This window comes from Protopterus annectens, chromosome 3.part1 (genome assembly GCF_019279795.1).
Source record: "Protopterus annectens isolate FY-2018-M chromosome 3.part1, PAN1.0, whole genome shotgun sequence".
Taxonomy (NCBI): domain Eukaryota; kingdom Metazoa; phylum Chordata; order Ceratodontiformes; family Protopteridae; genus Protopterus; species Protopterus annectens.
Window position 1 is genome coordinate 1326376109 of NC_056732.1, and position 27111 is coordinate 1326403219.

General features: G+C 43.1%; 1 protein-coding gene across 1 annotated transcript in view; it reads right to left on the reverse strand.

The window, feature by feature from the left end:
* The window catches only part of MPPE1 (metallophosphoesterase 1), a 1333952-nt gene that overhangs the window by 704998 nt on the left and 601843 nt on the right, over nt 1–27111 (reverse strand). The window contains exon 3 of the mRNA XM_044067363.1: nt 13921–14024. Within this exon, the coding sequence (XP_043923298.1) occupies nt 13921–14024 (104 nt within the window). The remainder of the gene's footprint in view (nt 1–13920; nt 14025–27111) is intronic.

Sequence of the window (27111 nt, forward strand, 5' to 3'; positions counted from 1 at the left end):
ACGTGTGTCTGGACACAGCAGCCATAGCCAGATGCCCGGCAAGGTACCACACAGGCAGATGTACAGGGGTGCTCGTAGGAGGGCTGCTGGTCATCATGCCCCTGGCAGATGTGCCACAGCTGGTGTCACCAGATGCATGTTTCAGGCTGTCATGGGGGTGCAGGCACACATGGAACGGCATACCAGACAGGGTGTGAGGCTGCAGAGGGCTACTCATTCTGCTGTTATTGACAACATCCGTAATCTTGCAGGTGCCCACCATTATTTTGCAGAGGTCCTGGACAGACAGTTGGGTGAGATGGTGGGAATCCTTGACCGTGGAATGTCTGTGCTTGACCATATGGTGGGAGTAGTGCGCCGGCCACGTGGACGTAGGCTAGCAACACCAACAGGTGGAGGTCGACGTGGACATGCAACAGGTCAGAGCCATTCCCGTAGTGGCAACAGAAGCCCCAGCACTGCAGGGGGGGTGCTGTCCACACTGCAACATAGCAGGTCACATGCACGTGGCCCTGGCCAGTTCCAAGAGGGACCCAGATCCAGCGGACATATGTCATTATCAGGGGAGAGTACCATATTATGGCTTGTACCTATTAGTGCCCGTGGAACCTCTGGCAGGCACAGTTCTCGTGTCTGTGGCTGGAGATGGTGAACTGCACACCCTGCCAGGTACGGTCTGCAGCTGTCCAACAAACCCCTGTATAGGGCAGCCACATGGCAGAACTGTGTGCATGCATACACACACACACACACACACACACACACACACACACATGACCAACACAGCTAGGGCAACCCCATACCTACACAGACCATATCTGCACAGCCTAATTAATAACGAAACCCCCTAACACACACACGCATGATGTCAAACAAATAGCTTAGTCTAGGTCTCTGGCAACCCCACAAACACACCCTGTGCATACAATGATACCTGTACCACATCCCTGTCATCCATAACACCAATGCAGGGACAGGCTAATATGGTTCTGATGCACAGGGTGACTGTGCTAGGGTGTACCAATGTACTGCAGTGTAACATGTTTTCAGCACTAAAGTTTAATGCTTACATGTCAGGATATGTAGCTGTCCAGCCATGATGCATTATAGCAGTTATTAACACTGAGTGATTGTGGTCTCCATAATGTATTCCATTTGTGTTGTAGGTGTCTATGTGTCAGCAGGATGTTGGTCTGCTGTTGTTTCCTACAAGGGGTATGGCACTGTGGTGACACCTTGACTGTGCCTTATCCGGGGTACAGCTGAACACAAGTCACAGGTCTGTGTAACAGTTACTGCATGTGTCACATGCCTGATAGGTCTGAGGGGTGTATACAAGTGAGTGCATAGTGGCTGATGTCAGCAGCCCATCTGCAGTGGACAATGGTAAGTGTACTGGGTGGTACACACCACATGTTTGTGTATAATACACACACACACACTCACACACACACACACACACACACACACACACACACACACACACACACACACACACACACACACACACACACAGAGGCTTTGGTGTTGATGCAATACACAGAGAATACTGTACACATGGATGTATGTACTTTTGCAAGGAACCCATTTTAGCCTATTTAATTCTACCAAGACAGAATAGGCAAAACATCACATTGGGAAATAGTCTGCTAGTTTAATGTCATTGACCATAGCTATGTAGTTACTGCTACTACATTGTTCCGCATTTATGGCATGCACCACAGAGCTTATAGGACTAGCCCTTCTCCAAAGGTATATTTCAAGGTAAATGACATCAGCAGGCTTGCTAAAGTAGGGCAATGTGAGGTGCAGTGACTGTGTATGGCCTCAAAAGCATTACTCTCTACACACACACACACACACACACACACACACACACACACACACACACACACACACACACACACACACACAGTTCTACAGTTGCCATGTCTGGGATTAGAACTAGTACATCACACTACAGCATTATGCAGTTATTGCATGTGCCACGGAGCTTACAGGGCTGAAACTTGTCCAAGGAGGTATTTCAAGGTGACTGAGATCAGCAAGGTTGCTAAAGTAGGGCAATGGGAGGTGTAGTTACTGTGAATGGCCTCAAAAGCATTACTCTCTACACAAACACATACACACACACAGAATTCCACAGTTGCCATGTCTGGGGATTAGAACTCCTACCTAACTAGTACATCACACTGTAACATTACGCAGTTGTTGCATGTACCATGGAGCTTACAGGGTTGAATCTTCTCCAAGGAGGTATTTCAAGGTGAATGACATCAGCAGCCTTGCTAAAGTAGGGCAATGGGAAGTGTAGTGTCTATGAATGGCCTCAAAATAATTGATCCCTACACGCATAAACACACACAGAGTTTCACAGTTGCCATGTCTGGGATTAGAACTCCTACCTAACTAGTACATCACACTGTAGCATTACGCAGTTATCACACACACCAAAGAGGTTATAGGGCTAGCCCTTATCCAAAGATGTATTTCAAGGTGAATGTCATCAGCAGCCTTGCTAAAGTAGGGCAATGGGAGGTTTAGTGTCTATGAATGGCCTCAAAATCATTGATCCCTACACACACAAACCACACACAGTTTCACAGTTGCCATGTCTAGGATTAGAGCTCCTACCTAACTAGTACATCACACTATAGCATTACGCAGTTACTGCACATGCCTCAGAGCTTACAGGGCTGAATCGTGCCCAAGGAGGTATTTCAAGGTGACTGACATTAGCAGGCTTGCTAAAGTAGGGCAATGGGAGGTGTAGTGACTGTGAATGACCTCAAAAGCATGACTCTCTACACACACTAACACACACAGAATTCCACAGTTGCCATGTCTGGGATTAGAACTCCTACCTAACTAGTACATCACACTATAGCATTACTCAGTTGTTGCATGTGCCATGGAGCTTACAGGGCTGAATCTTGTCCAAGGAGGTATTTCAAGGTGAATGACATCAGCAGCCTTACTAAAGTAGGGCAATGGGAGGTGTAGTGTCTATGAATGGCCTCAAAATAATCGATCCCTACACACACAAACACACACAAAGTTTCACAGTTGCCATGTCTGGGATTAGAACTCCTACCTAACTAGTACATCACACTGTAGCATTATGCAGTTATCACACACACCAAAGAGGTTATAGGGCTAGCCCTTATCCAAAGGTGTATTTCAAGGTGAATGTCATCAGCAGCCTTGCTAAAGTAGGGCAATGGGAGGTTTAGTGTCTATGAATGGCCTCAAAATCATTGATCCCTACACACACAAACCACACACAGTTTCACAGTTGCCATGTCTGGGATTAGAGCTCCTACCTAACTAGTACATCACACTATAGCATTACACAGTTACTGCACATGCCTCAGAGCTTACAGGGCTGAATCGTGTCCAAGGAGGTATTTCAAGGTGACTGACATTAGCAGGCTTGCTAAAGTAGGGCAATGGGAGGTGTAGTGACTGTGAATGACCTCAAAAGCATGACTCTCTACACACACTAACACACACAGAGTTTCACAATTGCCATGTCTGGGATTAGAACTCCTACCTAACTAGTACATCACACTATAGCATTACGCAGTTGTTGCATGTGCCATGGAGCTTACAGGGCTGAATCTTGTCCAAGGAGGTATTTCAAGGTGAATGACATCAGCAGCCTTGCTAAAGTAGGACAATGGGAGGTGTAGTGTCTATGAATGGCCTCAAAATCATTGATCCCTACACACACAAGCCACACACAGTTTCACAGTTGCCATGTCTGGGATTAGAGCTCCTACCTAACTAGTACATCACACTATAGCATTACGCAGTTACTGCACATGCCTCAGAGCTTACAGGGCTGAATCGTGTCCAAGGAGGTATTTCAAGGTGACTGACATTAGCAGGCTTGCTAAAGTAGGGCAATGGGAGGTGTAGTGACTGTGAATGACCTCAAAAGCATGACGCTCTACACACACTAACACACACAGAGTTTCACAATTGCCATATCTGGGATTAGAACTCCTACCTAACTAGTACATCACACTATAGCATTACGCAATTATTGCATGCGCCACAGAGCTTATAGGGATGATCCTTGTCCAAAGGGGTATTTCAAGGTGACTGACATCAGCAGGCTTGCTAAACTACGGCAATGGGGAGTGCAGTATGTGTGAATGAGCCATAAACCATTCCTCTGGAAACACACACAAAATACTCAGTCATACATAACTTTACATTTGACAGGACTGTGTATATGACTGCTAGATGAATAATGACGTGTACTGATATGTTACACAGTTATCACAAGCACTACAGACACTACAGTGCTGAGGGCTACCAGAAGCAAATGTCTACAGTGACAGACATTGGCACATCATGTGATATTGGCCAACTGGATGTGTGGTGGGTGGGAGAGGCCTCATGATGGGAAGCTCTCTGTCATTGTCTGTCTCTCTCTTTCCCACATCTCTGTTTGTGTATGGTTGACCTATTATAGTGTGTTGTCCTTGGATACATGTGTGTATTCCTATCTGATGTGTGTGCAAAGCATGACTGGTGTGCAATGTGGTGTGGGTACACAGACACCTGCGACTGACAGATATGTATAGTCCACTGTTGTTGCCAGACATGGGCTTCATTTCTTTAAGTGTGGGAGCATGACCAGTATGACCTTCTGTACTGAACGTGTGGATCCATTCCAGGTAGGTTGTACTCCAGTCCAGGCATTTGTGTTCTACACCTACAGCTAACAACCTGTTTCTGCAGGATATCTGTAGATAGGTTGACAATATGGAGTCACAATGGGCAAAGGATAGTGGGATATTGTTACTAATTGTGTCTCTGCTGCTTCTGCTACATGGTTTTGGTGTTAGCAGAGATATTCAGACATATGTACTGTTTTACACTGTGATGTATTATGTCATCAACTACTGACAGATATACTTATTTGCTTGCAGTAATTTCCTGGGGAATACAAGATGAATGAAGCTGTGTCCAGTATTGTGGTCTGCAGCCTACATATTCTTGCACAATCGTGCCATTCTGGAGGGAGAACTGCAGACACTTGCTGATGGGTCTGTGTAAATGGTCCAGCACCTTGGTACTGTGGTGGCTGAGGATCCCATGACAGAATGGCCATATCCTGCTGTGGCCATACCTCTTAGCTGTGCAGATTCACACAGGTTACCCAGAGGCAGGGCTCATATATCTGGTCATTTCCACTTCACATTGTAGTTTACGAGCAGGTTTGTAGCCACCCATTCCTGGGTTTGCAAGCAGGGATAGTATGGGCAGACATCAGACTTTCAGACTTCACCCACTCCATGGCGTCTATGCTTCTACCCCCCCATTCTATCCTCTTCCTAACATTATGCATGCGATATCTGATAAGTATCCCAATAGTTATCACTTCATCCCAGCAGTACTTAGAGGTTGGTCCACAGTTCATGCAGTAGGACATGGTAGACATGCTACTGGGATTTGTCGACATGGCCTTGCATTTGTGTTCTGTGGACTGTGTTATGTCGTTATTTGGGACTCCATGAGGTAACATACACTGGCAGTACGGGTGAGACACAGGCTTTTGACAGAGGACTGTAGGGCATTTGGTAGTAATCATGCCATCTTTAGCAGGTCAGTGCATTCTGTCACTCCTACAGTCCCAGGCTGCAAGCCACTGGATTCCCCTGGGGAGACAGGGTAGGTGTGCAAGGTGTTAATGGCAATAGTTTCTGTCCTTATTAATCCATTGGTGTGGATGCTGACAGGTTGTTGCTTACAGCTAGGGACACACCTGCATGGGACACCTCTTCAGCATACTGCATTCTGTGGGTATTCCCATACAGAAGTGGGGGTCATATTGTACTCATTCCCAAAAGCAGGGATATGACCTGTGATGAACCTGTGGCTAATGGTGGGATGAGCTGAGTGCCTGTGTGCTATGGAAGCTTCTTGCAGCTGACTCACAGATATACTCGGACCATTCACCTTATGCTGGCTTGTGTGGGGACATCAGTGGTTTCTCAGTACTTCATAACTTTGCTTTTTGTGGTCTGCCAGTGTTTGACCAGACTACATCAATATTCCATACTACACAGACAACTAATGTGCTGCTAACCTGTATGTACAATTCCAAAGGTGTGTCCATTTGACAGTAACATTTTATTCACTCTCTGTCTAGGATACTTCCACCTGTGTACTGTGTGCATGTCTGGCCTCACATTCATGCCATGTCCATCTTTCAGATTGTGACAGATATTACATCTGAACAATTAGTATGGATTACTGCTGGATTGGGTCTTGCTGGGATGCACTGTGTTTGGTACTGCAGTTGTCAGAACTTGGCCCTGTCATCAACAGTACTGGCCTTAGGGCACTGGGACACAACCCTCCATGCCTACATGCTGACCACTTTCACACAATATACAACACACAACAACCTAACACACAGAGTCCTGCATATTGTACATGTGCAACAATCTATCCTGCTAGTTTGGCCAGCTCAGGTAATCTGTGTTCCACTATTATACCCACACGTACACATTACATTTCTACATAGGTTTGTGTGGGGGGGGGGGCACACCTGACAACTGTAAACATTTGCTATGACTGTACTGGTATTTCAGGTACTCTGTTGGCTTCCATTTCATTCTGTATTCTGACCTATCATGCAGACTAGAGGCATATCAGTGCAGTACAAATCTTAGGTTTTACTGACCTACATTTCAGTTTCAGACTTCTTACCCTTCAGAACTAACATCCAACTGCCTGGCCTGTTGTAGTCTGTTTGTGTAGGCCTGGAGGGGGGCTGTTCTCCATTGCTATCAATCGGAGGCCTTAGCACGGCCTTTCTTTATGGTCATCTATGCCTGCCCTGCTGGCTGAGACTGCTGTTGGGTATTTCAGCCTCACAGACATGCATGTGTGTATCCTATGGACACACATTTAGCCCACCACATGTCCTGCAGTGGGATTTCTCACCTTGTCTATTACTGCCTAATATGTTGACACCAGTATTTGTTATGGATTTCATGCTGTCCATATAAGTGTCTACTATCTGCTGCCAGCCCATTCAGCCACCCGATTCCCTTGCATGCTCACATCCGTACCCTAGATACAAGTAGCAGAACATACTACTCCATTCAGCAATTGATAGGGAGAGTGACTTACCTTGTGGCTGTGTCAATGTTGAGGATGGTGCTGCAGGGCTGACTATGTCGGATGCACATAGTACACTCCCTATACATGGTTAAGCACAGGTAGTGTCATGTTTGGCATCCCTTTTACTGTATGTGCAAGTCAGAGAGAGGTGTCATTCCCTGGGTTCCTACCTTGTCAGTGTATGTGCTATGCGTTGCCTCTTTGCCAAGGCCTGGGCATACTGGGCATGCCTCCTTCTGCCTACAGGGGAAGGCTCAGATTGTTCCTCCTCCGAGTCAGTCTGTGCCTGTGCTGGCCTTGGCAATGGTGGGAGGCTGTGTGGCCCTGCCCTGTGCTGTTCCTGCTGCAGTGGTTTCTGCAGGATCATATTGTGTAGCATGGCACATACAATGACAATATGGGTACATGTAGCTGGAGAGTACTGCAAGGCTCCACCGGATATGTCCAGGCACTGGAACCGTGACTTGAGCATCCCAAACGCACACTCTATTATGCTTCTGGTTTGTGCGTGTGTCTCATTATGGAGTTCTTGTTTGAGTGTGTGTGTATTTCTGCCCGGTGTCATCAGCCATGGCTCCACTGCGTAACCAGAATCCTCACTAGATGGCCATATGGGATGTCCCCACTGGCAAATCTCTGGTATAGCTGTGTCATATGACAGTTGTAGGAGTCATGATAGCTTCCAGGGCTGCCAGCACACACATTCATTATAATGTCCTGGGCATCGCACACAACCTGGCATTTGATGGAGGGGAAGCCCTTGCGGTTTATGTAGACCCTACCCTGCTCGCCGGGTGGTGCTTTGATGTGTATGTGCGTGCAGTCTATAGCACCCACTACCTCAGGGTATACTGCTATTTGCTGGAAGAGATGGACATTGCTGGTCAACGCCTCACGGGTGTTGAGGAAATATATGTGCTCACTGGCACGTGCTGACATGGCATCCAGGAACTGGTGGAGTACCCTGGATGCTGATGCCTGTGAGATCCTCATGATATCCCCAGTTGGCCTTTGGAAGGTACCTGTGCCTAGTATTCTTACGCCTACACATACCTTGGTATCCACTGGGATGGGTTCCCCTCTGTTGGTTCTGTGTGTGAGGCGTGGCCGGCACAGCTCAACAATTTGCTGTAGGAGGTCCCTGTCCACCCTATAGCACTCCACTATCTCCAGCTCATGTAGCCCCTGGTAGGTTACCCTAGGTCTGTACACTCTTCTCCTTCTCCTCACTGTGGGTTGGTCATCAGCATTCTCATCCTCACCACCCTCAGCTTCTTCCACATATTGATTTATGAGAGCAAAAGCAGCCCCTATCATTTTGTTGCTTTTGTTAGGTAAAATGTCCCCATTTGTGTACACTGGTCATGTAGAGTTTGTGGGAAAAACCAGACTGAAAGGTGTTCGCATAGTTTATAGTAGTGTGCTTAGCTGGGCTGGGCTGCTGCTTGTGTAACTGGCTGATTTTTATACATTTCACCTGTCAGCTATGCTACTTCTCCTTGGTTACCTTCCTACTGCTGTTTTCCCTTACCACTGCCTTCCTGTTTAAGCCCAGAGGCATGCCATGCAAACCCAGTGCTCAGATGTGAACAGAGCTGCTATTTCCTTGTTTATTTATTTATTTATTTTGTTTAAAACCCAGTGTGCAGCATGCACACCCGTTTAGGAAATGTAAATACTGCTAGGCAGCTTCAGACACACACCCTTCCTTAGCTGTGCTTAGCTAAGGGCAAACACGGGCCACAGAGCTCCAATAAGCTTACAGCATGCATGACACACCCCCTTATGAAGTCATCTAGCTCTTAGGCTTACACCATGGTATTACTGCACCTACACAGTTGGGTGCAAGCTAGCACTGAGGGGAAATCTGTGATTCAGTATAATTCTCCTCATTTGCATAGAACTGACTGCTAATGCATGGTTACAAAACCGACACTCAGCCTTCCCCCTTAGCAACCACTATTCCATGGTCTTGTTGTGTTATGCATGCCATTGACTACTATGGCAAAATTTTGATTTTGGTTTAAAAGCATTTTTCCAGCTTGTTTTATTATTTTTGGGCCGATCCCATTTGCGCACCGCTGCCCTACGCTTAAACAGCCGAAATCAGCCAAAAAAATTTTTAATTTTTATAATTTTGAAACTGATTTTCATGCCTATTGTCATATATTTGGCCTTTGGCATGCCTAACCTTTCTAATACATGCGTTTTTATGAGCTGTCATGCCTCCATTTTGTAGTTTGCAGAAATGTATTCAGCTACTGGCTGAATACATTTCTGCAGTCTACACTATTTCTGCACGGATGCCTGCCTGCTTCCTGGATCGCTAATTTCACCTCATTTGCATGTTTTTCACCAGCAAATGAGGTAATTAGCATACAGGGGCTGTGTCCATGCAGTAATAGTGCAGGAGGGCTCGTGCACATCCCAGGATGTCATTCCTGGATCGCACATGAGCCATATTGCCTGCAGCAGCTCTCGCACTATTCCTGCACGCCGTGCAGAGCTTGCTGAATTCTGGGGATAGTCTTACCCCCTTGCCTTAACAATGGGAACCAGTACTCCAGTTTGCCAGTCCAGTGGTAGTACTCATACTTTCAAAACAATAAAGAAGAGAACTTTTAGCCAAAATATCGTAACAAAGACCAAAGCATTCAGCATCTCTGGCTAGATCTCATGCATATCCACAACTTTACTACTGTGGGGGTTTCTGACTACTGCAGACAAATCAGATACAGAGATGGAACCCAATCCATTAGATTTTAAACCATGTCCTCCCTGCAGGGCATGTCAAATGGGATTAATACGTTTCTTAAAATGTTCCCTCTATCTTACAACAATTTCCACAGTAGTGGTCAGCACTTTCCTGCCCCTGCATTATACAACTTCAACAAAGTTTCATCTTCCCTTCCTAGCAGCCAAAAAATTTGCTTGCACTTTACTGGTCACCTAATGGTCCTTCTCCACGGCCAAACCAAATTCCTTCTATGTCTAAGATTTTGCTTCAGGAACTGTGATAAGTCAAAGACATCCTAGCTTTCTGGTACCTCTCGGATGAATCGAGAAAGCCCTCTATAAAGCATTGCCTTAAATGAACCAGCTTTCCTTGTCAACATTGACAGGTGGCAACAATCCTTCAGTCACCTTAAAGATGAAGGTTTTGAACATGGTCCATCTGGACTCAATGTCCCTGCCTCACTCAAACACCCTCATTACTCATCTGGGTCTCCCATGTCTCCCTGACCAACTCCCAATCTGGAAACCCCAAATATCTAACAAGTGATGATCTGGTGATAACTCTCCCCTTTCTTTCAGCCAAGTCTCACGAACATATAGCCTCACAGCTGACTGAACACTCACAGAATCACTGGCAGGCAACTCAAGATGATCTGGTATCAAGTACATTTACAAGCCCCTCTGTGTTTGAACCTACTGTTTGTTATGGACAATCTCTGACTTGCACAAAGGTTCTGTAACAGCTCACCAGTCAGGTTCAAACACAGCAAGCTATTTCTCTCAGTCATTGCCTCCTAGATATATCTGTCATTTCCCATGTTAAGTATTAAAGAATGCTTAGTGGGTGGGTGGGTGACATCTTTTCATGCTCCTCATCTATATTCTCCAAAAAAGTCAAACATTCTGCACAGCAATTTGCTGTACAAGTATTAGCAACTGTAAGAATTCTCTCGACTCCACCTAGGTAAGAAAATCCTACTGCAAACCCTTTATTGAGAAGCCTGTGGGAAAATTTATACCCACCAGAGGTCACTTACAAGAAGTAACTCTGAAGAACAGGAAGAATGCTACTCCTGATTTAGCAGTCTGGCTCCAAATCCCATATTGTGCACAGAGGTGAATATTACTATACTGAATTTCTCCACCTTCTGTACCAGCTCAGATTCTATTCCAGCCAATGTGATGATGTTCTAAGCTATTTTTTTCTGCCAAAGTCAATGCTACCTGAACTTTCACCTATGTTGCCTACCACCTGGCTAACACTACCCCTAACAACCCTTCAGCTTGCAGGCAGTGAGGCCTACATGTTGGCTCTGCATGCTTGTCCTTCCTTCATTCCTTCCATTCCTTTGGGAGAGGGTAAGTCACTTTTTAGTTCTCCACAAGAGTACATACTCCTTGGGTTCACTGGGATACAAGAACAGTGATTAGAATCTTCACTGCACTGCATCCTATTCAAATAACTTGTGTGATCTTGTTTTTCACATTATGCTCTTTCACAACTATTACTAACCTGTAAAGTCAGTCTGCTAAAATGTCACCTACATACAAGGTCATGATGCCATTTGGAACTACTGACAGCTACTGGAAAGGCACCAAGGAGGTTACACAAATGATAATCAGTTAGTTATAGTAGCCTAACAACAAAGGTGCATTGCTTAGTAAGAATGGAAGATGAAATGAAATATCCTCACTGACACTATGGGCCGTATGGTATACAGGGATGAACCCTGACTACAGCCCCGAAGGCTCATGTTTTGATTATTGGCATGGGTGTCTGATGGACCAGGCAGAGGAGGAGGAGGAACTTGAGCGGCTGATGCTAGCTCCTTCTGCCTTAGCTAAGTCCACAACACTTGCAGCGCATAACAGTGAGTGCACTGCCAGCATGTAATGGCCACCACTGGCTCACTCTGCATAGTCCAGAAGAGTTATGGAATGGGAGGAATGTGTAGAAGAATGTACATCTCCTCTCTCAACCAGGCATCAACTGTGAGATAGCAAGCACATGAGGGGTAGGCCACTACCAGCCCCCTTCTACCTGATGCTTGCAGTTCGAGAAATGGGTGGGTTGACAGGGTATTCCTGATAAGATCAAATGGGCTGTAGAGCTCTTGCCTAGCCAGGGAATGCCTAGTTCCTACCCCCAAGGAACAAAGGCCCAACTAGGTGCATGTAATGAAGCCACTAAGCAGGATCCTTGGAGGAAGGGGAAATGACAAATTGTGAAATATTAGCAGCCATACTCTGCAGCAGTTTAGGGTGCAGCGGTAGTGTTGTCACCTCACAATTAGACACTGTCCTGTTCGATTCTCAGCTAGAGCGTCTTCTGTGTGGTGACATGCATGAAGGCTGTGCGTCAGGGTTGGCAACTCGGCACGTAAAAATCTACTGCCAATCATTAGTGGACTGGAGTTCCGCTGTGGCGACCCCTAACCGGGAAAAGCCAAAAGACACAACAACTCTGCAGCAGTTTAATCTGTCAGAAATGCTGTAACCACTGGTTCTCCTATAGACTTACAGTCATACTTGTTAATGCTGCAGATTTTAAATTGTTATGGTCACAACCAAGTCTGAGGGATTTACAAATATCAGTACCACTTTGGTGTCTCACCAGCAGCACTGTCAACCATCCCCCCAAAATTATACATTAAAATTATGCCTTACAAAATTTAGCAAATGAATGACCAAAATAAAAATTATACTTTCTAAATTTTAATAAATGATTGATGCAACTGCTCAAACAAGCAATACAACTGCCAAAAGACTTAAGAAGTGAGCTGCTTTGTTGTAGACCAGCAGATATTTAGTCAGTTACCTGGTGTATAAATCTAAATATATTATATCTTCCTAAAGTATCTCAACAGCTCACATTTGCAAAATCTAGTGCAGTTCTTCAAACCTAGTAGTAAGGTGAGACATGACTATACCACACGTTAAATTCTGTATGCAGATGGAAATATAAAAGTTATATGCAAAACATTTTTACAAGGAATGTGCATGTATGTTTTTCTGCTAAGTGTTGCTTTACTGCTGCCTTAGATCAAACAGAAGATCAAAAGAGGACAGATTACGGTGGTACAGACATGTGCAGAAAAGCAGAAGACAAATCTGGTAAAGAAAGGTTGGGACAAACAGGAAGAAGGTAAGAGGAAACAACAACAACAACCAGCAAAGAGGTGGATGGATTGTCTGAGAGAAGATCTGCGACAGTAGGGCATGAGTGTTGAAGAAGGCAGGAGTATGGCACTGAATCGAGAGTAGTGACAGTTAACACGATACCCTGCCTGACCCCATGTAGAAAATGGGGAAAAGGGGGTTGATAACGATGATGATGCCTTAGAATTACATTAATAACTAGGTTGTTGTTGTGTCTTTCGGCTTTTCCTGGTTAGGGGTTGCCACAGCGGAACTCCAGTCCGCTAATGATTGGCAGTAGATTTTTACATGCTGGCTTGCCGGGTCTAACGCACAACCTTCAACGAAGGAACGCCCATTCACTAGGTAATATTCCTAAATGAAGCTATCCTTGATCTAAGAAAAGGAAAAAATAAATACATCAAAATAATGCAGTTGTTAAAAAATAAAAATAGATCTAAGTTTAAATTCACAAGATCAAAATGGCCTAGCAGCATTTTCAGAGACTACTTTCATGCTAATGTATTTGTTTCTTCTCCAGTCCTTTCCTGGGCTCTGATACCTATCAGTTGTCCCTGATTTCGGGGATATCCCTGGATTTTGGTTCAACATTTTGTTCTGTCCTTCCTAATCTCTCCTAAAACTGGTAATCTGGGAGGAAAGCTGTGAATTATACTAAATAAATAATGATAACAATCATAGAGTTTTGTTAATTCACTTTCTCTGATTTTCTCAGCTTCTCAAGTTTAACAGTACTAGCACTGTAAAAAGCAATCCTGCTTGTTGTGATACATTTCTGGATTTGTCCCTAGTTTAGCAGGTTGAGAACTACAATCTGATTAAATGTCAAACGATTCAAAAGAAATCTATGTAAACTAGAAATAAAAGTTTTCCACTTACTCATAATGAAATCCAACATCATGATTACCAACAACAACCACCACTTCAGTAGTCTTTGGATGATGGAAAATCTTCAGAAATCGCCTTACATCATCAGTCCATGCCTGAAGCAAAAATAGAGAAAATATGTTCTTCCTGACTTTTCAGTTCTATAAAATAACTGCCCATTTCACTTAGCAGCAGAGCAACATACATAAAATACATGTAAAGTGAGCCAGACACTAATACTGCAAGCTTCCCATGAACTCGAAGATCTTCTCTCTTTCTACCCAAGACAACACTAGTAGTGTATCTTTTTACGCATAGTAGTGTATCTTTTTATGCATCTCTTGTTTGAAGATGCATTCGTCAAGTGTGTTTATTTATTTACTAACTTACTTCGTTTTACCCTGGAACAGCTGAAGACCTTTCATTCATAGTAACACATACAAATGCAGTAAAATCTGGTTTTAAATCAAAAACAATCCTTTTAAAAACAGATAAAGCATCAGAACATATATCTGTATAACATCTTGCAGCAAATAACACAAAGCAAATGTTATGTTTAAGGATATACAGAACTTCTGGTAATATAGGTAAAACCACAATTTACTGTTAATGCATTGTTGTAATGAAAGCATATTAAACAAAAGTTATGAGAGCTTACCTAAATGCTGGATCTATGGGTAGAGTTTCAGCTGTAAGAACAAGCAGGACAAAAAAATAAATTAAAAAAGAAAGAAAGAAAAAAGTAAGAGTCATGTCTCGGACTGCTTTTCCCCAAAACGTACCCTGCCTATCCAATTCTAGACTAAGCAAAAATAAAACTGAATCAGAAGGCAAAAGGATGGAAGGTGGGACATTTTCTGCAGACTGGGCTTGACTCAAATTGTGTGATATGGTCAAGTACTTGTACTGCAACAGTTGCATCTGATATAGCAGAGCTCCACCTGCTGGAACAAATAGGACAGAGTCACCCACGTTTCCTGGATGATTCAACTAAGGAAATATCTTCTTGATAACTGTGGTCCAACAGAAGACCTCACTCCTAACATGTAATGCTTTACAAAGATACACAGGATAACCAAAAAGTATAAATATCAAATGAAGCATTATTGAAGACCATAATGGACCTTGGGATAAGCTCTGACAGAATGCACTTCTGGATGGCTTTGCAAAGTTTTGTGACATTTATATACCATTAGATGATACAATTGGAAAATCACTTAAATTACTTACAACAGCATTGCTTAATAACTTTATTTTCACATCCTTTACAGAAGGAAAAACTGAAAGTTTTTCTTATGGCCTTAGGCCTACCTACATAATACCTGAGCTGTTTGTAAACATTCATACAGTGAAGATATTCTCCTTGGTCAGAATACCGAGAGAAGAAAATTGTTAAAAATTATGATTGATTTAAGCTATTTATTGATTGATTGATTGATTTTATTTAATGGGGAAGTCTGACTGTGCACAACACTGATTCTCAGTTATGGTCCAGGATGACTGCTGCAGAATGCTGGAAAATGTTGTACAGCATACATAGGTCCAGACAGGGTCTTAGTCGAGATCAGTCTGAGCACCAGAAAGTATAGTTGTGTACACTTACCATAAATGTAGATGCTCGAGTGTCTTCATTGTTGCAGTCATCACCTGTGGGTTATCCCTGCTGTGGTAGCCCTTGGCTGGCCCGACTACCAGAGTCAATGTTTTTTTTTGCATCGGCTGCAGTCGCCTGTAGTCTGACGTCAGGTCGTCAGTGCTACAAAGCAAGGCAGCTGAAGTCATTACATCAGTTTTTCTTGCCCTAACCCGTCAGAAGCACAAGGAAATAAGGAAAAGTGGTCCTGGTGGCTAAAAGCCACGGTGGGAAGCTTATGACCCCCTAGGGGAAGATGCTATATGGGGGATGGAGGGAGGGAAACTAGGACTGCAACAGTGAATACACTTAAACATCTACAGTTATGGTAAGTGTACACAACTGTACTATGTTCTTCATGTTTCACTGTTGCAGTCATCACCTGTGGGAGATTCCCAAAGCTGAGGAGAGGGGTGGAAGGATAGGTTACAGCCCTAGGCATGGGTCAGCAAGCCCTGCAGAACTGCAGAGGCAAATCCTGCCCTAGACTTAGAAAAAAGAGGTAGGTGGTAATGCTTTTTAAACGTATGGACAGAGGTCCAGGTGGCAGCTTCCAAGATGTCCCTGGTGGGAACTCCTCTGAGGAAGGCTGTGGAAGTGGAGGCTGCCCTAGTGGAATGGGTATGGATAGACTTATGGGGGGTTTCCCATGTAGTCTGTAGCAGAAATGGATACAGTGTGATATCCATTTGGAAATGGTTTGTTGAGAAATGGGCTTCCCCTCTGCACCAGGGGCAAAGCTGACAAGTAGTTGGTCTGTTTGGTGGTGGAGCAGTAGCAAGATGGTAGCTAGAAGCAAATTTCCTAGGATTGGCCTGGCTTCTAGGCCTGAGAAAATCCATCAGTCTGAGAGAAATGGTAGTCGGATGAGAAGACGTCGTTTTTTGTATCGATTTGGTAGTGTGAAAGGCCTCCTCGGAAGCCGGTGCCTGCGTCACGGCTCTGGATCCAACCGAGGCAGAGACAGCCTAATGCTCGGAAGACGAAGAAGATTTCTGAGACATACTGAACTCCGAAAGGGTCTCAGTAGAGGCCTGCATAGATATCGAATCGGGCATCAGGAGCTGTGACAGCACCTCACTGAATTCCAGAGAACTGATGACCTCCTTAGCGGTAGCATTGTCGAAAGACTTAGCCTTGTGTGGTCTGTCTCTATCTTTATCTCTATGTTTTTTCGGAATGTCCACAGATTGTTGTCTGACAGACGCCATATCAGAATGTGAAGGTGGAACACGAAAATAACTCTCTACAAAAAAAGCTTTACGGCGAATGGGTCTCGCATTAAAGAGGGTGCAGAACTGGCAACGGGGGACGTCGTGGACTGGGCCTAAACAAATGACACAGTAAGAATGGAGGTCTTGCTGTGGGATCTGCTTTCCACAGGCGAGACAATTGTTAAACTTTTTTGGACATCGGTTAGTGCAAGAAAAAAGGATCCCCAACGGGCTACTTAGCTTTAGACATTTTCAGCAGAAATTCAACTTCTGGTAGCGACCAACAGGCACTCCTGCGAACTGCTTCTGCTACGGGCTCCACGGCAAGAAAGACTGATGTAAGGACGTCGGCTGCCTTGCTTTATAGCATTGACGACCTGACGTCAGACTACAGGCGACTGCAGCTAAGGCAAAAAAAAAAATGACTCTGGTATTCGGGCCGGCCGAGGGCTACCACAGCAGGGATAACCCACAGGTGAACACTGCAACAGTGAAACACGAAGAACATGTTGTAGATGATACAGTATACTTAGTGATAGTAACACAAAAAATACCCAATATTTTATATGGTGAAGAAAATACACTTCTCACAGCAGAAAAAATACAGACAAAAGTTTAATGGAGCATAATGACAAGCTGTGGTTGGGGGAATACAACTACAGATTAACACAACAAGACAAAGGTCTAGATGGTACAGTAACAGAGGCAAAAATCAGTAAATGTTCAGTGAAGTAACAAAAAGGAAAGTTATATACTTACCATAATGACAGATGTGTTGTCACATTTTCATCTGGTTCAATGTTTGGATTGTTGGAACTGACCTCAGCATCTTCTTCTAGAGTTATTGACTCCTTCCCTACCCATGATTCCCTACTCTCCACTCATTTATCTCAGATAGAGTTCACTGATTTTACCCAAATTATAGATACATTCCTGGGAACGCTATAGAAATCGGTAGCTGTCAAAGATTAATAGGCCTGCTATTATCCCAACAAGATTAACAGGAATCTAGATTCAGACAGGGTCATAGTTGCAAATGATAATTTGGAAGTAGGAAGGCATGTTGAACCAGACAAAAATGTTACAATAGGAACCTATTTTTATGTTAAGTATATAACTTACGTATCTGATGTGTCTACTTTCATCCGATTCAATGTCTGGGACAGATTCCCAAGCTGCCAACCAGATACCTGAGTGATATCAAGGAAGGCCGTTCCTGAGTACACTGGAACCAAAGAATGAAAATTCTCTGGATTGCATGTCCAGTTTGCAGTGAGATATACATGTGTGAACCATGGACCATTTTGTTGTTGCTGCTGCACAGAGGTCATAAATGGGAACTGTCCTCATGAATGCTGAAGAAATAGCCATTGTCCTTGTGGAGTGGGCTTTTGGTTTTGTGTTTATGGGTAAACCCCGGCTATAATAACATCCTATCTTCAGCTCTCTTTATTGACCTGTCCAAGGCCTTTGACATGGTCAACCACTCTCTCCTCTTAAAAATTCTCGAATCTCTTTCCTTAGAACCTAACGCTGTCCACTGGTTTAGTTCCTATCTCACTAACAGGAAACAGGCCGTCCTCTGGAATAAGGAACTCTCATCTCTTCTCCCAATCTCACTCGGAGTCCCCAAAGGCTCTATCCTTGGACCCCTTCTTTTCTCCCTCTTTATAAATGACCTACAAGTAGCTATTCCCCAGGCTACTTGTATACAATATGCTGATGATTCCACACTAATTTGCTCTGCTAAATCCATTTCTGAACTTAAAACAAATACTCAAACTGTATTTTCAAAAGTTGAAACTTGGTTCTTAAATCGTTGCCTACTCCTAAACGCAAAAAAAAACAAACTCTTACTCTTTAAGCCTACTACCAGATCCCCAGCTTTAGATTTCACTATCTTATCTAACAATGGAACCATTATAACACCCGACCCTACTACCAAGCTGTTAGGTGTCACAATTGACAACAATCTTACCTTTGACTGTCATATCAACAACACCATTAAATGTGTAAATAGGAAACTCGGCTCTCTCTATAGAATTAAGACTTTCTTAACCTCCCCAGCCAGAACTACTCTTGCCCACTCTCATCTCATTTCCACTCTTCTCTACGCTTCTCCCATCTATACTAACCTCAAGAAAAACAATCTTTCCAAACTGTCTACTACCTACAATGACATAGCTAGATTTGTTACTGGGAAACCTTTCAGAACTCACCACTGTCTGAATCTGCAGCAACTGAACTGGCTTGAACTGTCAAACATGTTACTTCTTTCCCAACTTACATTTGTCCAAAGAGCTTTCTACCAATCTCTTAACACACCTGTACTTTCTAACCTCTTAACCCCATATGCTAATCTAAACTCACTCCGCTCATCTAGCAAACTGCTAGTTACCCTAACCAAATCTAATAACCTAGCTGGTGACTCCCTCTTCTCAAACTCCATCGGTAAACACTGGAACCAACTTCCTACCGAACTTACTTCCATTCCAACTACTTTTCTGTTTAAACAAAACTCAGAACATACCTCAAAAGCCACTGGATGTGTCCCTGCTCTAATCCTGACTAAATGTTGTTTCCCCTCAACCCTCTTTTCTCTCCCTTCTGTTGTGCCTCCTCATTTCTCCCCTTAGCTTCCCTCCACCCTACATACCTCTCTCATATTTCTCTCCTCCCTATTTGGCTATGACTCTTTTCCTATACACCTGTATCTCTAATCTCTCTCTCTATTGTTGTCTCTCTCTCCTCCTTGGTCTTCCACTTTCTTCACCTGCTGTTAAACTTAAGCAAAAATGTTCAATATGATGTTATTTTAGATTATCCAGATAGTTAAACTCCTTTCCTTTTGGTAACAATGTACATTTCTCTGTCCTTGGTCTTTCAATTTTTTGTTTCCTTGTTTTTAAACTATGTAATAATATTCATTATGATTGCATTTAGATTGTCTAGAAATTTTTAACTCCTACTCTTGTTTGGATAACAATATTCCTTGTCTAAGTCCTACCAGTCTGTAATCTGTAATCTCTATATGTGGAGCTTTTCTCCCCGGGCCTCTACTGAAAATGGAAATATATCCAGCTAGACTAGCCCGGTTAACAAATGTAAAATAAAATAAAATAAAATAGTATTAACAAAGGTAATGCAGTCCAACAGCCGTTTAGAAATTGTGATCTTTGATATATTTCTTCTCAAATTTACCTTAGAAAAAAACAAACAGTTGATCTGACTTGCTTATTTCTTTGGCATGGTATAAGAATAATCTGAGTTGTCTAAACATCTAGTGTATACAGAAGGCATTCCCCTTTGTTTGAGAAATTGGAAAAAAAAAAGAGAATTTGTTCTCATTGTTAGTCTGTCTTTGTGGAAAATAAGATAAGGTGGTTTACATGATAGTGCCTGTAATTCAAAAATCCGTCTAATGGATGAGATTGCAACCAGAAAAATTGAAGCACCGAGGGCAATACTTGATCTACAGAGGCTGCCAGTTCAAAAGATTTTGGAGTTAGGGCTTGAAGCAAGACTGGATCTCTGATTGGGGGTCTTAGCAGAAAAGTTCCCTTATAGAAAGCTTTGGAGCTTTTATGAGAGGCAACAGAGGTGTCATTATCCCTTATGTGAAAGTCTGAGATGGCCGCCATTTGCACTTTAATAGTAGAAAAACTAGATCCTTGTTGAAAAATGTTCAGATGGAAAGTCTAAAACTTGACAGGAAGGTTGTTGAAAGGGGATCCAAACCCCTTCATGAAGCCAAAATAGAACACCTTTTCCACTTATTCTGATAAACCTTTTTGGCTGACTGTTTTTGTGAGGAAGAAATAACGTGAACCACCAATGAGGAAAGCCTGGCATTTCTGGCTATCGTCAGAACTGCAGAAACCATGCAATCAGCTTTAAGGCTTGTAGATCTAATAGAGGCAAGCCAGATGGGTGACTTAAAAGATCCGGGCTGGGATTCAACACCCAAGGCAGGTGTATTAAATTAGGCCAGAAGAAGGGAAACCACACCTGTTAGAGCTAGATGTCAGCAATAAGGATCACCCTGGTGTTGCACCTCATGGCTTTCTGAACAAATATTGTCAATAGTTGTACAGGGGAAAGGGACAGAGGAGACCCAGAGCCAACTGTGAATTACAGCATCCCTAAGTGACTGTCCCTGTGGGGGGATAAGGGTAATATAACTGCTGTACTTGTTCAGGCATGAGGCAAAAACGTTGCAGCAAGGTTGGCCTCAGCAGATGAAAATTTCCACTGCCACTGTCCAACTGAGATACCACTCATGAGGCAATAGGATTGAATTGCTCAGCTTGTCTACTAGTGCATTCAACATCCCTGGTATTTGCTTTGCTATCAGAAAACTGGGAAGACATCGCCCATTGCCAGACTCTCATGGACTCCCGGCAAAGTGGGTATGATTGTGTTCCCTCTTGTTTGTTGATGTACAATACCACTGACATATTGTCTGTGAGGATGGATATCACACCCTTGAGTAGGCAGTTATGAATGGACTGCAATGTTAGGAGGACCATTCTCATCTCCAAGAAATAGATGTGACGTTTGGCCTCTATAGGTGACCAAGTACCTTGAACAGACTTACCTTTAAAATGCCCCTCACCTTTGAAGGAAGCGTCCGTGGTCACTGTGTTTCATGGAGGTTATCCACCATCTGATATGAACTCTGCAAATCTGTGTGAGATGAATTTTGGTATGAAAATCCTTAGTACCCAGGATTCTGATGTACTGTTCTGTCAGGTTATGCACCCCCCCCCCGACTTCTCCAGTGTGAGGCAGTCAGACAATCTTTCAGGAGCACTAGTAGGGTTTCTTTGTGAAGGGCCTGCAAAACCCCTGACTATGCAGTCCATCTCTGCCCCTGGATTGACGCCCATTTGAGTTACCCCATCCTCTGCCTCATGGGGCATCTGTTTCCAGGAGTGTCTTGCTGACAACCCTGTGATTTTCTGAACCACATTTTCTTACCACCCCTTTGGTTCCTGGAATAGAATGTCTGAGGGTTGGAGAAATGGATTCTCACAGCAGAAAGGGTCTTACTGTCCTGCTCACTCATAGTAAGAGTTTCTTTAACTTTTGGCCCAAATAGGGTGGAGCCATCAAAAGAGGCACTGATAAAGGACACCATGACGGTTTCTGTGAAATCACAGAGTTGTAGCCACGAATGACGACACATGGTAATGCCTGTGCCTGTCCCTGCTGCTCTTGCAGTACCATCTGCTGCATTAGAAAGCAGGCGCATAGCTATATTACAAGTGGATTGTAGGGTAGCCAATTGGATGCCCACTGCTTTTTGAATATCTGATGGCAAGTTAGTCGAAAGGGACTTTGAAATCTCCTTGGTCAAGTCCCTCTGAAAACAAGTCATATGTGCAAGGTAATTCAATGCTCTGAGTGCAAAAGCTGCTGAACCATAAGTCCATTTCCTTAGTCTGTCTAATGCTCTTAACTTTCTGTTGGAAGGATGAACAGAAGAACTCTCTTTAGACAGTTTGTTTTAAGTAGCTGCTGCTACAACCATGGCATCCACTGGTGGTTCCTTAGTCCAGTGTTTCCTGTCCTTTGGCACCACTAAAATCTTGTCATTTTTCGGGATAGATTCTACCCCATCAAGGCCTTTCCATGCCCTCTGCACCACAAGATCTATAACAAACCAGGATGCAGATGAGCTACTTCTGAAAGCTTTGAGGGACACAGATTCATCTTGTGAAGGGGTTTCGGTGGACCAACCCCCCCCATCTATTTAGTCAATTCTAGGATGTCACCAAATAGGACATCTTCTGGGGAGCCTAGTAGAGCCTTCACCTTCATCCAAATCTGTGTCTTCAGTGACTCAGGAGAGGAGTCTAGGTTGCTTCCATCTGCATGTCTCTTTCCTAGGATCTTGTCTCTGGGATTCTTCTGGAGACAGGTCAGGATCAGACTGGGAATTCAAGTGTTGAGCACCATTGATGCTTATAGGTTCTGACTGTCCCTATTGATCAGAATGAGATTGATAAGTCACAGGATCCACTGGGAGTCAGGACAGATCTGTACTCTAGGTCCACGTCTGCCTTCTTGGTCCAGCAAGGGCCCTTTCAACAACCTTGACAGCTGACACTACAAATGGAATTGAGGAAGTGTTATTCCTATCCAAAGACTCAGGAACTCTTCTAGGTCCAATTGAGGTCAGTTCCAGGAACGACCTCGGACATGAGCTATTGAGTGCTGAGGTCCCGGGAAGAAGACATGGCTCCAAAAATCTTGGAGTCAACTCCACCTCTAGGAACCCGACACAGATGCTTTGGATCCAGGACTCATCTCGATCCGAAAGAATAAGAGTCATGAGAGTAAAGGATGTAGTCCACTTCAATGTTCCCTGAAAAGTCGGACCAACTGAAGTGTACTGGAAGGGTTTCCGACCTATGGGAACCAGATCCAAAAGGTGAACCGGTACCAGAGAAAAAGGTGATGGGGTCAATAGGCTTGTACCCAGTGCTCCCTTTGGGGATGGTGTCGATCTGTGCCCTTAAGAATTTCCTCATCATACAATCAACAGCCATTTCAGAAGGACCGCTGGTAGATCAGACAGACCTTAATCATGATGTTATTAATGAGGGCCTGGAGAACACTTTTTCCTTGTTGTAAAAAAGGCAAATAGAGCCAAGGGCTCACTAAGTCTGAAGAAAATCTAGCATGAGGAGAGGGAGTTCAGATCTGACTAGCTGATCGATCTGACTGTGTCTCTGTTTTAGGTGCCAGACTCAAAAGATCAATTCCATCCAGGGATCTTTTCCTTCATTTCCTCAAATGTCTTTTCCTCCAATTTTTTTTCTTCAGATCTTCTTTCTGTAGACTTTTCCTTTTTTCTATTGCTTTTCCTTAGACTTGTCTTCCCTCTTCTTTTCTTTTTTCCATCTTACTTTTGGGGGAAGGTGAAACTGACCTAGAACCAGAAGTCATGGCTGGAGAGGCAGAAGATGAAGACCTTGACTGAAGGGGAAGCAATCCTTTTAAACTATGTTTTTTTCTTGCCTTGAAAAACCCTAGACCCAAAACCAGCACAAATCTCACAATCAGCCTGAAGGTGGGCGGGGCCTAAACAATGTACACAGAGAGCAGGTCTTGAGAAAGGATTTTTTTGTCTGCAAGATGAGCACTTTTTAAATCCTTGAGGTTTGTCTGATATCAGAAAAACTGCAACAAATGCAGTAACATTAAAATATTTAACAGACACACTATGTCTAATTCTGAGAGAGAAAAAAACATATTTCTAATATATTTAAGATATAGTACCAAAACACTATTTAGAAGAAACTCACCAAAAACATCTAGTCTGATACTATTAAACTACAAAAAAAAAAAAAAAACCCAATTAAATCACACAACTATAGACTACACTAAGTATCCCAGAAAGGAGAATTCATAGACTTCTAAAATGTTAGAAAGAACACTTTTACTTATAGTGAAATGCAGGGATCTCAGACACACATCTGGATGATTCAGGCAGCAAACAAGAGCTGAGGTAATTCAGTGAAAATGAGGGAATTATGAGTGGGGAAGGAATCACAGTCTCAGATCCACAGCTCTAGAAGAAGGTGCCAAGGTCAGATCCATTTAGATCCAACAACCAAATGTTGAATTAGATAAAAATGCACATTGGATCTCAACTGTTATTACAAGGAGTAAATGAGAGGACGATCTTAAAAGAGAGACTGGTCTGCATTCAGAGCTCTGCGTAGTGACCATAGACACAATGGGCAGACTGGTATGTCACATAAAGCTATTGAACTTGTTGTGGTTTGAAAGTAGAGAAACCATTAACCACTGACAACATTATTAAAGCCAAGCAAGAAAATAATAAAATAAAATAAAAATAACTACTTAATCGTGTTGCAGGTATAGTTGGCTTACACAGAACTTCATGACATAAAAAAATACATTTTATTTTTTTTTAGTTTCTGCCTGCAGTGGCCCTTTTTTTTGGGGGGGGGGCAAGGTAGAAACACCTGTGACAGCTGCTGCTCATGGAACAGGTGAAGAAAATACTCACTAGACACCCACACACCATAGGACTGAAGGACCACTAGTGGGGCATCAGTAGATACCTTCTTGGCCCATCTGCCATGTAAATGGTTTCCCTCTGCAATGTAGATTGCAGACAAAATTCAGTTGTTTTTGAAGGTCTGATGTCAGACTCTTATGGCTTCTCAGAACAGGGCTAATAGAAGAGTTCCTTCTTGCTGGTTTATCACACTACTGCTGTACTGTTCAAACTAATGGAAACTTGGCATGATGGAATGCCCACATGCAGGGGTTGCAACAAGAGAAGGAAAGCTTTCATCTTTAAGACAATCACATGGAGTTTTGAATCTCGGCCAGACTAAAATCCTTGTGCCGTGTGGTCCATATAGCAGGGAAGAACAAGCATCTACTTTCAAAGTGGCCATGAAAGAAAAAAAAAATAAAGGGCATGCATGACAACAGAGTAAAAGGAGAAACTCCATCAATTAACATCCAAGAGATGCAAGTCTTAAATCTATTGAACCTTTAAGATTCATAGCAGGGCATGTTGTGGTACTTCACATGAGGCACAACCAATATCAAAGCTGTAATTATACCAAGGCCTCTAAGCAAATGAGTGTGCACACTGCAGAAAATGGGCTGACAACTGTTTTTCCAGAGGTAAAAATGCATAACGTCTTGATATCTAGGAAAAACTGATAAAAACAAATGTAACTTTGCAAATAGAACAGTGATTCCCAGGGAAAGATATGGATCAGAAGTTTTCCATCAGATAAGATTGCTATGCAGTCATCCCAGAGGGGATAAGCATTCATACATGAAAACAAAAGTTGACCCTTATAGTTAGACACATATGGGTGGCTACTATCAAAACAGACCTGTGAACACTCACAGCAGGATCAAAACTAAAAAAAAAAATGACTCCAAATATGGTAATCTTTGACTGCTGTGCAGGTAAAAGTCAAGAAAATCCAAGCAACATATCCAATCTCCTCAGAGAACAATAAGAAGAGGGACTGACATGTCACTACACCAAATTAATTATTTGGGATAAAAGTAGTGAAATCATTCAGACTAAGATTAGATCTTTGGTTTTATCTGTTTTTGGATCTAAAAGAAATGAAAGTTAAGTACCTTTTGTAAGAGATAGGACCATTCTCAACTTGACTAATGCTACAGGTGTTATGTATACTTAGCAGTCAAACATTTCTCAGGCTGCTTAAAACCTCCTATTCCTATCATGCCCCTGTCTCTTCAGATCTACTACAGAAAAGCAAGAAACAAACTGCAAAACAAAAGGAAAGGGGCACTCTAACTCATACACCACAGAGAGTGAAGGGAGGATGGGCCTACCTCTTAAATATTTATGTTACGTACATAACTTCTTTATCTGAGAAGTGGTCTTATTTTCATGGCAATAGAACAAAGTCACTAGCAACTCTTGCTTGGAATGCATCACTACAACAACATGTCTCTCCCCCTTCCCCACAATACACTGGTTCTGAATGAGGAACTTGACATAACATCCAGATTCCAGTGACTTGCACAAGTATTGAGGGAAGACTATGAACATGCTTCACGTATATCATCTAAGGACATACATTTTGGGACAAAAGCTGTAAAAATTGCAACTGCTCCAGTGAAATGGGCCTTAGGTACAAAGAGAAAAGATCTCCCAGGCTTATCCTGACAAAACTGGATGCAACTAGACAACCAACCAGACACAGTAAATTAAGATACCTTCTGACCTACTCTGGCTTTAGCAAAGGAGGCAACAAGCTGAGTATCATTACGAGCACCACAGTGGACATCCAGGCAATGCAACAAATACACTCCATTGTTAGCATACTTGGGAAAACAAACAACTAGACAGATAATTTGGTTTAGTTTGAACACATGGCTATGTTAACATGAAAAAGAGGTTAGCTCTATGTCACATTCTACCTCTATGAAAAAAAAAAACAAGTACGTAGGCTGACAGAAATAACATGAAGCTTAGAAATTCTTCAAGGAGATGTCACTGCCACCTGAATAGTACAGTTGTGCAAGTTGCACTTGCCCAAAACAGTAGATGTTGAAATTCCTCAATGCTACAGTACCCTTTAGGTTATATGGATTGCATCCTTCCCAGGATGCAAAAACCAGGGAAGCCTGCAACTCAGATATCAGAGCAACATTAAGTACAGTTTTGCAAGTCAAGAACCTTACATCACCTTGATAAACAGATTCAAAAGGTAACATAACCAATTTCTCCAGCAAAAAGTTGACATTAAAACAATGGAAACCACCAAACCTCTTCACCCCCCATGCACATACACACACGCACACACACGCACACAC